The sequence below is a fragment of the Venturia canescens genome, chromosome 1 (assembly GCF_019457755.1).
Source record: "Venturia canescens isolate UGA chromosome 1, ASM1945775v1, whole genome shotgun sequence".
NCBI classification, from domain to species: Eukaryota; Metazoa; Arthropoda; class Insecta; order Hymenoptera; family Ichneumonidae; genus Venturia; species Venturia canescens.
Window position 1 is genome coordinate 33,988,728 of NC_057421.1, and position 13,066 is coordinate 34,001,793.

General features: G+C 37.6%; 1 protein-coding gene across 2 annotated transcripts in view; it reads right to left on the reverse strand.

Annotated features, from left to right (window-relative positions):
- Vmat (Vesicular monoamine transporter) overlaps nt 1–13,066 on the reverse strand; it is a 41,161-nt gene that overhangs the window by 24,132 nt on the left and 3,963 nt on the right. Inside the window, exons 1-3 of one of the 2 annotated variants that reach the window (XM_043417130.1) lie at nt 11,899–12,093; nt 11,661–11,825; nt 870–1,019 (exon numbers count right to left, since the gene is read on the reverse strand). In XM_043417130.1, the coding sequence (XP_043273065.1) occupies nt 870–1,019; nt 11,661–11,697 (187 nt within the window). In that variant the 5' untranslated portion in view covers nt 11,698–11,825; nt 11,899–12,093. Of the gene's footprint in view, nt 1–869; nt 1,020–11,660; nt 11,826–11,898; nt 12,094–13,066 lie in introns of those variants that run through there. The other variant, XM_043417138.1, reaches the window with a different exon arrangement.

Genomic DNA, 13,066 nt, shown 5'->3' on the forward strand with positions numbered 1-13,066 from the left:
CTAACATGTTTCACGTTTTTAACACACCAACGGCCACAATCAAACACTCTGACTTCGATAAAGATAAGGATGAGCGCAAAAATACTTGAGTCAAGATGTTATACTGCTATTAAAACTTTTTTAGTAATAAATTCAGAACCTTTGGATAAAAAATTTGATTCGATATGAAATGCACAACTCTCGTTTTTTTGCCCTGATCTCATCATTTATGTTATAGTAAGAGCTCAAAATGAATAAACTCTACAGTTCGATATGTAAGTATGCGTTGACAATAATGAGTTCGCGATCATTATTTTTTTTCGATAACGAATTCTCGATACTGCTACTTTACCGATTCTGCTTCTACTAAGGTACGTTAACGAAAAGTGGTTCTGAGCAACAATTCTCGAATTTTGCACAAATATGGAAAGCAGCAAGATGGGAGAAAAAAGATTGAAATTGACATGATATGACGGTCTCGCAAAAAAAAGCATAGATATTCGCAAGAAAATTTAAAATATTGTAAATTATGTTTTAATATAAAACGGTCGAGTGCAATAGAATCTCTATATTTGGATGACGTTGAAGTTTGCAACGTTGGAGTCCTTCGAAATGATGTTAAAAAAACTCGAATAATTCAAGTAATATCTCCAATTTTGTTCTCTACTGAACTACAGCAATGATTCGTGAAATAAATAATTGGTGAAGTAAAAACTTTTTTTTCGTTCATTTCGTTGAACTCCAACGTTGCAAAGTTCGGCGTCATGTATTTGGTCCCGACAATCGCTGTAATGAATTTTTTTTTTTCACGATATTGCACGGAACATTATCGCAATTTGTCAGACGACGATAATAATGCAGTTTCATGAGCGTGTTGATTATTCACTCACCGACGGTGGTCAGCAACATGTTGTCGAGCAGAAGAGCAATGGCGACAATCACGATGACTAATCGTCGTGATTCTCGACATCGCTGTAGCCATGCGGTCCATGATCCTCCGGCCATGCTACTCCTCGATATCAGCGACTCTGCTCGCTGGCCTGATCACAGAAAGATGATTTTATTTTATTTTGAAAACTCACCCTCGTCGTAATTAATCTACGGAATAGTGAACTTCATTACATTAGTTACGAGAATCGATAGCACTAATTGAGTGTTATTAAGGTAGGAGTCGCGCGACAATCGATATTAGACGAACTCGTGATTTTTAAATTATATCATTTTTACGTGATAAACTTTCATATGGCTAAAGGATTTAATAGGTTACCGAAGATTATATCAAGAAATTTACGATCAAAAATAGAAATATAGCACGACATCGTATGAGAAACCCATCCCGCCAGCACTATGATTGCAGAATTCATTTCCTTATCGATTAGATATAGTTTATGTTAAAATTGCTCCTCATAGATTATATTATAAAGATTCTAATGTGACCATGAAAATATAGGGCCATCGACTAATTCGAAGAGAATTTTAAAAATAATCTCGATGAAAACTCAGAAAATGGCAAGAGATCGACTGCCATGAAGTGGCTCGATATACTTGGCAACGTTAAGAATGTATACATATATATATATACTTTTCGTGATAGCCGGCGAGTTTGGAGGCTATGATATCTTTCGACTGTCAGGTGAGAAGAGAACCGATATATATATGTATATATTGAAAAACCGGGTCAAATAAGCAATCATAAGATATTTTTAATCATATATTATTAAATATGATCTTGTATAAATTTATATGAATCCAGTTTAAATTGCCCCAAGATTTATTCAATACAGAAAACCTTGCTTATAACCTATTTTATTTCGACGATTAATAAATAGTCATTTGACCATAGAGTCGCGCGACTCTTACCTTAAAGGCAGGTAATTTCAAATCAAGTGACTTCACGATGCTTTTTGTGATGTCGAAAAAAATGCAAAATTATTTTTGAACGTAAGTTGGTGAATCCACAGTTAGTTATTTCGTATTATTTTCTATAGTAAATAAGTTTGGTATTTCGATTACACGAATTGATAATGTCTCATTGAGGCTCATAATGTGGATTCATATGGTATTCAATATGTCTTTTCGGGAATAGATTCAATTGATCCACATATCCCTCCATTCCGTTAAAGACGAAGTTAGAAGTATGTACTGTTAAGTGCATGGATCAGTTGGTATATCGTAGCCGTTAGTGCGAGAGAGATAGTTGCAAATTTCGAAATAAAAATTTTTCCACACCGTTCGCCCCATCGAAATAATAAAAACGTCAGCCTACTTTTGCCATTGTCCTGCGTGGGCTGACAAAGCCTTTTTTTAATCGATCAAACTCTGTCAAAGAATTTCGATTTCGAAAATTCCAAGTGAGGTTAGGTGCGCGAGAAATCTTGTGGTTCGCGAGAAAGAGAGATATACTGGAAACACGTGTAGAGCACGAAAAATTCGCCTCTATCGCACCTTATAAGCCGGGCCGTATTCTTGCCATGACAAAAATCCGCCTGTCGAGCGATGCAGCCCGGCAACTAGTGTTCGCTGTTCCATTTTAAATGTTTAGAACAGAGTCAAAATATGCGATGCAGTCCGGCATAGGGTGTGCCGGCCTTTAGAACAAGAACCTTGCGTTAGGTTTACTTGATCCAAGGTTTCTTGAGTTGTAGATATCACTTCAGCATCAACGATACTGTTACAATATTTCATATTATGGTCAGTATAGAAATCTGTTCTCTGATCTCTTCGGGCAACTCGTGAATCGAGCCTTTTCCTGTTTTCGTTTTATGAAAACTTACCTTCCCTTTCATGTCATACCTCTCGAAGTACTCTTATTCGTGTAGTTCAAAATAACCTGAGGCACGTGTTTACCAAATTACTTTAATTTACTGTGGCGTAATACTCCCGACTCGATACGACCCAATACAAACCTGAAGCATTGCGCGATGTTTTTTCCGATCGCGCACAACGACTGACTGACTGACCGTATCGCTGTTGACAAATGGCAGCCATATTGGGCAGCAATACAAAGACCCGAAACAAGCTGCGATACGTGACACTAGCACGCCAACGGTAGAAAAGTGAAATAAAACATCGAGAACACGTTCTTTTTGTTTTATAAATTGAAAATCATCGCGACCTTTGTTGTTAATGTAAAATAAATACAATTTTCAACATAACAAATTCAATATTCAAATTCATAACAAAAAATAACAAATTGGCGTGTAAAAATCGCTTAAAATTGAATAAATTCGATTTGTTCAATTTTTCAAAATCCAAATTGTGTGGCAGCGTTCATAGCCCAAGTCGGTAAGAGCGTTACGTTACAATACTTTAATATTCTAGTCTCCATTGTCAAGCACAATTTTTATGTAATAATTGTGACAAGGAAGCAGTCCCTTTCCCCCAAATCCTTAATGGAAATTTTGAAAATATCCAGCAAGACTGAGAAACTATGTCGGACATTTTTCACGACTTTCGGTGAATTTGTTCTCATCTGCGGACGTTAGAGCATTTCTGGTCATCCGCGAATTTTTATTCTTTGAGAAATTACAAGTCTCGAAAGGAGAGAGATGAAAGTCCAAAAGTCAGTTGGAAGGGGGGGGGGGTGAGTTCCTGCCGTGAGATACTATTTTTCACCACACATGCGCCGAAAGTTCAACTTTCCGAAACTGGAAGGTTGAATTTTCGGTGCATGTGTGGTGAAAAATAGTATACACTCCACGGGAGTGAAATTAGACCACCTCAAACCGCGTGCTTATCACCCTCGCCTTCGGCTCGGGTGACAATTCTGCTCGCGGTTTGAAGTAGTCTACTTTCTTTCCCTAAGTGTGTAATATACTATTACAGAAACATTTGAGACATTAAAAGTGGTTGGGATAGACATTGCGCAAAATATCACAGAATGCCTTATGTACAGCTCATCTATTAAATTCCGAGTTCAAGGTTTCAGCTTCAAGAAAATAAGGTTCGAACGAATCAGAACGAAACCAGAAAATTAAGAGAGTCCGTCTGTAGTGGTTTCGACTTTCGATCGTCCATTAGAAAAAAGAAACGTTTCGTGGTGTGATCATGGACAACGAAGGTGAAGAAATTGCGCAGCCACTCAGTCACAATTTCACGATGATTCGTTTCACCCCCTCGAGTTTCCGGCACTTTTCTTCTTTCGTTCATAGTGTGTACCATCTCTCTTTTCCTCTCGACTTCTCACTTGTTCGGCTCTCGCGGCGAACATTTCCGTGACCTCGGAAACCGACGTTTCTCAAGACCATCCCTAGATAGAGTGCAGGAGAATTTACTCACTTTTCTCTCTTCTCTAAACTCGGATCTTTGTGTCGAGATCGTTAAAAGAAGAAAAAAATCAGAACGAAAGCGAGGGAGATGGAAAAAACGCGACAGCAAATTGTGAGAAACCCGTCGTCAAAAGAAAAGCTAACCCGTTCTTGTTCACGCTACCGTACTGTCGCGATATATAATTATCTCGTATTAATTAACACCTTTTAGTTCCATCTTCTTTGCTCTCTTTTTATATTAAACGTTTTTTTCTTTCTCTTAGTCGTGATGGTCGAACACGCTTTTAAATTCGAAATAACTCTGTTATCTAGCCCGCTCGTATACTCTTATTTCTCTTTCAATTTATCACATGCACTTTTGTCCTTCCACATTCTCGATGCACTCCCTGTAAAATGAAATCAAGAACCATATACCGCAATCGAAGAAAAATTTCATTGACAGAAACGACTTAAGAAAAAAGATACGCATATGCGAAAAAAAACTCTTGCGCACTGATAATCCTCATGCTACTATTACCCGGTTATCCATTTCCAATTGTTACCCGGCTAGATCTCTGTTATCTAGAAATTTTCGAAAAGATATCAAGAGATGTTATTTTTTCCTCCATTCTTTGAAAAAAAAATTCACTTCAATGACGTCTTAGACTCAAATGTTTCTCCAGTTACTCTTCAGTTATTCATAAACCATTTTCTTTGAACAGTATAAAACAAGCAAATGAAAATGAATAATTATTCACGGTCTTAATTTAATACGCATTAGTGGTAATATTTATAAAATGAAATATGCACAAGTGACTCGCTCTTTAGGAGGAAATAAGTTTATAACACTAAGCTGACGAAAAGAAGTTCATTTTATCAGACATTACCTAAAACTACTGACATCAGCTCATTGGCACTGTTAATATTTTTGATATAACGTGCTTATTGGTGATATTAAAACGAGAAATCGTCTATGGCATAGCTATTTTTCTGATGATAGAACAGTATCATTCCATACAATACGCTGTTCGTGTATTGTATGCGGTATACATGACGGGTGTTTATCTATATAAAGAATAATGTGGCGAACTGTCGTCAATTGATGTTAAATGAGAATGGAAATGAAGAGGAAAAAAACATGACAGAGAACAGGAAGAAGAAGGGGAGTGAGAAAGCCCGATGAGAGCGAGTGAAAAACGGTCTCATAGGGGTAAAAGGAAAAAGAGGAGGCAATCAGCATTTTCTGCTAAGAACGAGGCAGCAGTGGCATCGCAATTCCCAGGAGAATGTGTGCATTATTCTCAGGAAGCTCTGCGAAAGGGTCCCCCCCTTTTATCATTCTCGATTCCTTCATAGCTCGTTCTCTTCTTTTACTTCCACCCCTCTCCTCATCTCAACCACTTACGTGCTGCTTCTGGAACAGAAGTGGGGGGCAAAGACGAAGCTTCGTTTTCGCGGTGCTTCTTTACATCTCTGCATCCTTATTCTCCCTTCTCTGTGTAAAACATTCCATCTTCTTTACGGTAATTATTTACCGCGAAATGAATGACCGTCGCTGCACTGTTTGTCAGAGTCCTTACGTCGATGAAGTAGCCCGACTAGCTGGGCGACAGACAATCCACTCCGACGGAGATTATTTAAATGCTTCGAAGCTTCTAGGAGCTCCACCGAGACAGGGAAACAGAGCTGAACAAAAATATTCACAGTCTGCGTCAAATATTGCTTGCGGTTTTCTGTTAGTCGATCTCGCATGAAATTTGAATCTCACGCTATGATTTGAAGTTTCTTGTAAGCGAGATTCCTGGAAAAAATATTGCAAAACCGACACCTCCATTGACATGGAACATTTCATTGCGGTAGAAGCGAGTGGACAAAAATGGCTGGAAATTTCGGAACAAACTTTTTTTTTCCTTTGGCCGGCCGACTGATACCGAAAACTCTTGAGGGTTTCCAGAGTGCGGAAAGTGGCTGACTTCAAATCATAAATTCGATTGGAAAAAATGTGGTTTTTGTTCTCCATTGCCGAATTATTTATATTCAAGAGATCGGTCAGATCGCGGATTTTTAATTTGATATGAAAACTGTGTAGTTTTCATATATCAGTGTAAATAGTATATTACACACCTAGGGAGGAAAAGTAACCGGGTGCTTATCACCCTCGCCTTCGGCTCGGGTGACAATTCTGCCCGCGGTTTGAGGTGGTCTAATTTCACTCCCGTGGAGTGTATACTATTTTTCACCACACATGCACCGAAAATTCAACCTTCTGATTTCGGAAAGTTGAACTTTCGGCGCATGTGTGGTGGAAACAACTTTTTTCTGCATTCCGAAAGGTTTGACGTAATTATTTTTTTGACTTTTGACGTTTGATGTTTGAATCGATATTGCCTACGTGTTTTTTGAAAGGTTGTGTCTAGTCATCCGCAAACCGTACGAATAAGGTTATGTTATTCATTCGGAAATATGCTATGGAAATGTCATATTATTTCCAAGCACTATTATCAAAACAGCACTATACTGCTACAAATCCGAACGAATAACATACATTTATCCTTCCAGATAAAATCAATGCGAAGGTCAAAAATAAAGTGACCAGACTGATAAAACGAATATAGTCGTTCGGAATCCCTTTTCATAAAGTAAGGTTGTAACGCGTGAATTAGCTGTTCATTGTCATCGCTTTTCCGCGATTCCGATTGGTTCTCGTAATGATCTATTTTCAGGTTCATAGGAATACAAATATTCACATGAATTATCCAGCAGCACTCGCTTCGCTCGTGCAGCAAATGTCGGGGCAGGCATCCAAACATCTTCATCGATAGATGCATATTTCGGAAGAAACGTACTTTCGACCGGCTATGAAGAAAAATAGTATACACCACACGGGCAGAAGTTTAATAGCCCTGAACTGCGCGTCAAACTTTCTGCCTTTGTAGTGTAATATACTATTACGCTGTTCATAACTTGCTTTCTCTACTTGTCTTGTTTTTAACCCTCGTGTTAAAATGGATTGGTATATGACATTTTCGTTTATCACTGATAGAGTAGGCAATAATAATGCGAACGATGTATATCGTATGGATGTAGAATTGTATGGAGAGCGCTCGAAAAACAGAGGGTTGTTTGACATGTCGTTGGTTTGCAATTGACAGGGCACGGACGTTCTCACCGGTGATGAAGTGCAATTGCCGTCGAGTCATTCACAGCTCATTAACAAAGAAAAGAAGACATATTCATTCACTCACACGGATGGGAGTTCGAGCTCGTGAGGCGAGAAAGCTCCACTGAAACGATCATACTTTTATTCACACATAAGTTCATATGTACGTAAATATACACATACGAACATACCCATACTTGAGAGTCACGTACAATCGTTTCGTAACCGAGCTACGCTGTAAGAATGAGTCGAAAGATTCGAGGCGGAGTGGACTTTTTATTTCACTTCTTTTTTTATTTCTTGTCATAGGGTTGGTGGAGGGTCGCGAATGGTAAGTCCGGCTAATAGAAAAATCGTGTAAGCCGTCGACGTCCCTGGGAAATTATTGCGGCACGTGATCATGGCGTGAAGATCAACGATGGAGACGTTTCGAATAATATCATATTTGGAACGTTTGAAAATTGCCATAATCGTTTTCCAAACAGATCTATTGAAAAGCGTATAACGTTTTTGTACTACATAATTCGTGTCTTATGTTTGAATAGCTTTCATTTGTCACAACCGAGGTTAAATTTTTATTATTTTATTTCTTTTTGCAACTTAACCAAACAGATCTCGAACTAAGTGCGGCACATCACCTAATCAAAATACCGAATATAACCCATAGTGATCTCATCACCAAAGACACCTGCCCTGACGTATCTTATGTACGCAAGTATTCTGGTTTTTACGAAACTCCCATCCGAGCACTACTGCCCTAAATTTCGGGGATTCATCGATCCAAATCTAGCCCTATAAACTTGCATTCCGTTCCGTACTTAGAGTTGCGTTTATACTGTTCGCAGTAGTTCGGTTGTCGTTCGGTTAGCCGTCTTATACTTAAACTCTGGACGAACTCCAGGTCTTCTGTAGAAGAGAGCGAGTCAACTCCAGCAACGAAGGTGTTAAGATATTTTACTCCGATATAAGACTTTGAATATTTTCCAAATATCTCGACTTCTGACTTGGAATATTTACAATCGATCATGAAATTTAATGAAATTTAATAATGACCGGGCATCGACGAGAACGAAGACACCTCTCCGGTAACGTACCACGTACTATACTAAGATGTATCACTATTGTACTTACTAACGCCTTACGTTATATCCAGAATATATAGAGAATCCTAGATCTATCTATCGTATTCTACAATTGTACTTTATTAACACCTTACGTTATATCAAGAACATATAGAGAATTCTAGATTCCTCTATCATGTTCTACGATTGTATTTTACTTTCAATCTATTTTCATTAAAGAGTGTATAAAGAATCCTAGATCTTTCTGTCCATGACTTTTCATACCTTTCCTTAATCGTAACTAGACAAAAGCAAGACTTCTCGAGGTCTCTCAGCGTGCGCCCACGATACTCAAACGAGTATATCTATATATAAACGTACTGCGTATAATACCTGCATGGAAAAGTCTATATGGGACATAGCGTTTGCCACTTCAAACACCCAAAGCTTTCCTTCACGCCCCTCCGGACGTGACACATTGAAGATTCAAAATTTTTATCAAATAGAAAAATTTTAATTTAAAATTTATCATTCATGGAAAAAAAACGTACCATGAAATTTGATCTCTTATTACGTGTGATTTAAATGCTGATACAATGTTACATGTAATTGAATGCATTATTCCTTGCCTTGTTTTGTAGAATCGAGGTATTGAGGTCAAAAATGAGATCAAAAGCTTACACGAAAGCTCTGCTCTGGATGAATGACGCGCTATTATATTCATATTTGCTTCAATAGTAATAGGAGTTTCCGAACACTAAAGAGACACGTTTAACTAACTTGAAATCTTCGATGTATCAGCAACTGTGAACCCTCGAAGAGGTTAGCCGCGCGAGTTCAAGGAGTCCAATTAGATATACGGTACCCGATCGTATAGTAGGCTACACGAAGGCACAATTGTACATGTATCGTCTAACTTGTGATATCTCGTAAGTAGTTTATCTTCTGAAGCGGCGAATTTTGCGATGGCTTCATTAAATTGCAGTGGAAGAGAAATCGTGGTAATTTGGATCTAACGGTATTCCTAACGTGAATAATGCAGAGCCATGGCCGCTCATTTTTGTATACATACCATGAATCAAGCTCGTATCATAGGATTGGATTCACAGATTTGAAATAGCGAAAATGGTCATTTACGACATGTAAAAAACTTAACGAACTATTTTCAACAAAAACGAGAATTCGTCTCCAGCCTCTTGACCAGCGATCGAATATCCTCAAAATAATTTCCTGGCTCATCGAATCGATTAAAGAGTTTCGGTACAGGCGATACAATGTTGCCATGCTAAACCATGCTAAAAGCATAAAAAATTTCAAAAATTTCAGAATTTTATAAAATTTGGTGAACATATTCTTTAGTGCCAAATTTGACAATACAAATTTTTTAAGATTTTTCTTCTACACAGTTATCGAGTAATTGATCACTAAAGTTGACGTGTATAAGCATAGCGTTTCCATATATATAGGTATACATTCCGGGCATAAGAAATCTGCTTTAATGCGTAATTACTCGATAACTAAGTAGAAGAAAATTTTGAAAAAAATTGTGTTTTCGCACTAGATGTTGAAGAACATTATCACCAAATTTGATCAATTTCTTAACATTTAGACTTTTGTACCGAAACTCCTTAATGAATTTTTCATCTAGATAGATCTTACTTAGGCTGCATTATCTTCAAAATTCTGTTAAGCTCGAGAGAAGATAGGAGAAGTGGGAAGGAAAGTGAGTTTGTTTTTTTGGATACGATTGAAACGAAGAAAGAGAGGCGTAACATGTTGGAACAGGGACGAAGGAGTTCGCAGGAGCTATCCGCTTAAGGGAGGAGGTAGAAAAAGTTATGTATAGAACGATAGCCATGCTATACTTCTATAAGGAACTCGCCAGGGGAAAGTCGTGAGGAACTGAGAGAGCTTAAAGGGCAAACTGTTGCTTCTCCGTGAGTTTCAGCAACCAGACACTACCCGAAGCAATGTCGTCACGTTGACGGGAAAAAAGTAAAATTTATTTCTCCTTTCCATTATCATGAAGCAGATGGGAACGGAAGTGATTTTTTTTTAACACTGTGTAGACTTGCTTATTGTAAAAAAGCCTAAGAACATTGAATAGTAATTTGCTATTAGGATTATCGTGAAAATATCTAAATCAACGGCAGTCAATGTTCAATTTTATTAGAAAGTGCGAAATGGTAAACGGATTATGGATTTTAATAGAATACTTTTGTTGGATCGATTGATTAATTTTAAACCAATTAGTGGCATTGAACAAATGCTTTTTCACTGCACTCTATTGTAAAGCAACTGCTGAGTAGTCATCGCTCTCTCCATTATAATCAGTAATGAAAAAACTGCACAGCCATTTGATCTTTGGAAAATCGATTTCTCGAGATTTTTCGCAGATATTTTTCATACATATAAGTATTTTGCTGAAAATGCTTTCAGACAGTAATCGTTTTCCTTGTATGGTTAAGGGATAATTAAATGTCAGACATGCGTTACCGGTAGATCCGAGGAAGTGTACGTTCACGTATGAAGAAGATTAGATAGGAAGAACTTTATCTTCAGCTTCCTTCCCCTATCAATCCCAAAAATATATACCGGAAAATGACGAACATGTCCATAATGAGTCTGAAGCAATCCATCATTTTTTCGTCGCATTCTATGGCACGTTTCTTTTGATCGGCATTGCTTTTCATCTATACATTCAAAACTATATCATTATTTCTTGATATTAGAAATTCAACAAGCTTTTGACTTCAATTCACGATTAAAAAATAGTTTTCATATCCTTTGTAATTCTGATTATAGTCAAGCTTCCACTGAATTTTGGAACCAAAAATATCCTTTATGTATTTATTCCACTTTTTGGGTATCAACAACTTTCACACTATCGAAAATTCTGAGATGGTTTCTTATCTTTCGTACTACCCAAAACCATTTATCATTCAGGTTATGAATGATGCCTTTGACATCAAGAATATTTGAATACTCATCCACGGTGCCAGTACATTCCAACAAAAGTTTTCGAAAAAACGTTCTATGGTAAAAAGGCTCGGAATAGTGTTCGCTGACGGAAATATACATTTGTATATACACCGAAAGTCGATTGAGAGGTAAAAAGCCTCAACTTGGATAATTGGAAAGCAAAAGTTGACTGTTTTACGCCTTTTCGTTCGGTAGTGATCGATATATCTATGGATGTATTGCATTCTCTACCGGACACATTTTCTCGCGACTCCCTCAGTCCATCCATTTAAGCCAGGCCGCCACTTTGTCGCGTGATATTGCACGCTAAGCGAGTTACTTCGTCAATTACGTTATCCGTTGCAGAAAACCCCTTCTGGATGTCTGCCCTCGGCAGTCTGTTCAACAGATTGCCTCCTAAAACGCACAAGTTTTACTAAAAATTCTGTTTTTTCCATCCGGGTCGTCTCTCCGTTCAATGATTACGTACAGTTCAACATGTTTCACCTTCCACCCCAAGCTTCTTCCTTGATCTCTTTCGAAGCACTTGGAATCACGACTTTATTGCAATGAAAATAATTCAAATAGAATAATCATAGAGAAAAAATAATTGTTTGATGAACAAGAATCCGGACACATAGTATGCGATTGTTTTCACGAAACTAGTCGCATCGCTCGGTGCAAATAGACGTCTAACTAAGAAGAGTCTCTCTCCCTTGGCCAGCTGTCTCCTCGAACCTATTCCGCGTCTTCGTTAAATCAAGAGTGGGGATAATCAGATAGGATTTTCATATGGTTTAATAAATAAGTCTCTCGGTGCTCTCAGCCCATCGCAACTGTCGCTTCGCAGTGAAGCACGATGTGTTCACGCATATGTACACAGCATTCTGTGTGAAAAGGAATCATAGTAGAAAAGGCACTTATTAATGAATCATTCCGTTTCCTCTTATAATTTCATTTGCTTTTCGTGCCTAAATCCATCGACGAGCTCATTAAAACTAGACTTTTTAACACCCTATTTTTTTTTTCTTTTACTTTTCATGAAATGGTATATGTTGGAGGTTCCAGCAACATTGTCGGTTGAAATATTCTCAAGTTAATGTGAAGTGTCGACGAACATGTGTATGGATTCTCCATTGCCCATTTGATATGCTTTCGAGACTGAAAGGCCGACGAACCATAAGATAACTCGTATCTAAAGTGCACACTCATTGTGCGAGTGATCTGCATGTTTGCATTGATGTATAATGAACGTTGGACATTTATTTTTGTGTCTGAATTTTGTATTTAACGCGAGTCATAATCATAAATTAACACTGAAGTCATATTGCCGCTTCTGCTTACAACTTTGACGGCCATTGCGAATATTCAATTGACTGGCGTCTCATCTGTAATCTTCTTATGTAGTCTACTCTTCAGGGATTATTGTCGAAATAAAATGTTCTTAACTTTGTATTGTATCGAAAATTTACATTCTTAACACATTATCATGGAATGGTTTTTCCATAACCAATTTTATGGTAATAAGCAAATCCTTTCTTCTTCAATGATTTCAAATAAATTAATCTTGACCAGGAATATTCTACTTGGATCGATCTCACTTTGTACGAGTGATCATGTAACAATGAGCTTACTCGAAATTCATATTTAAATTGTAC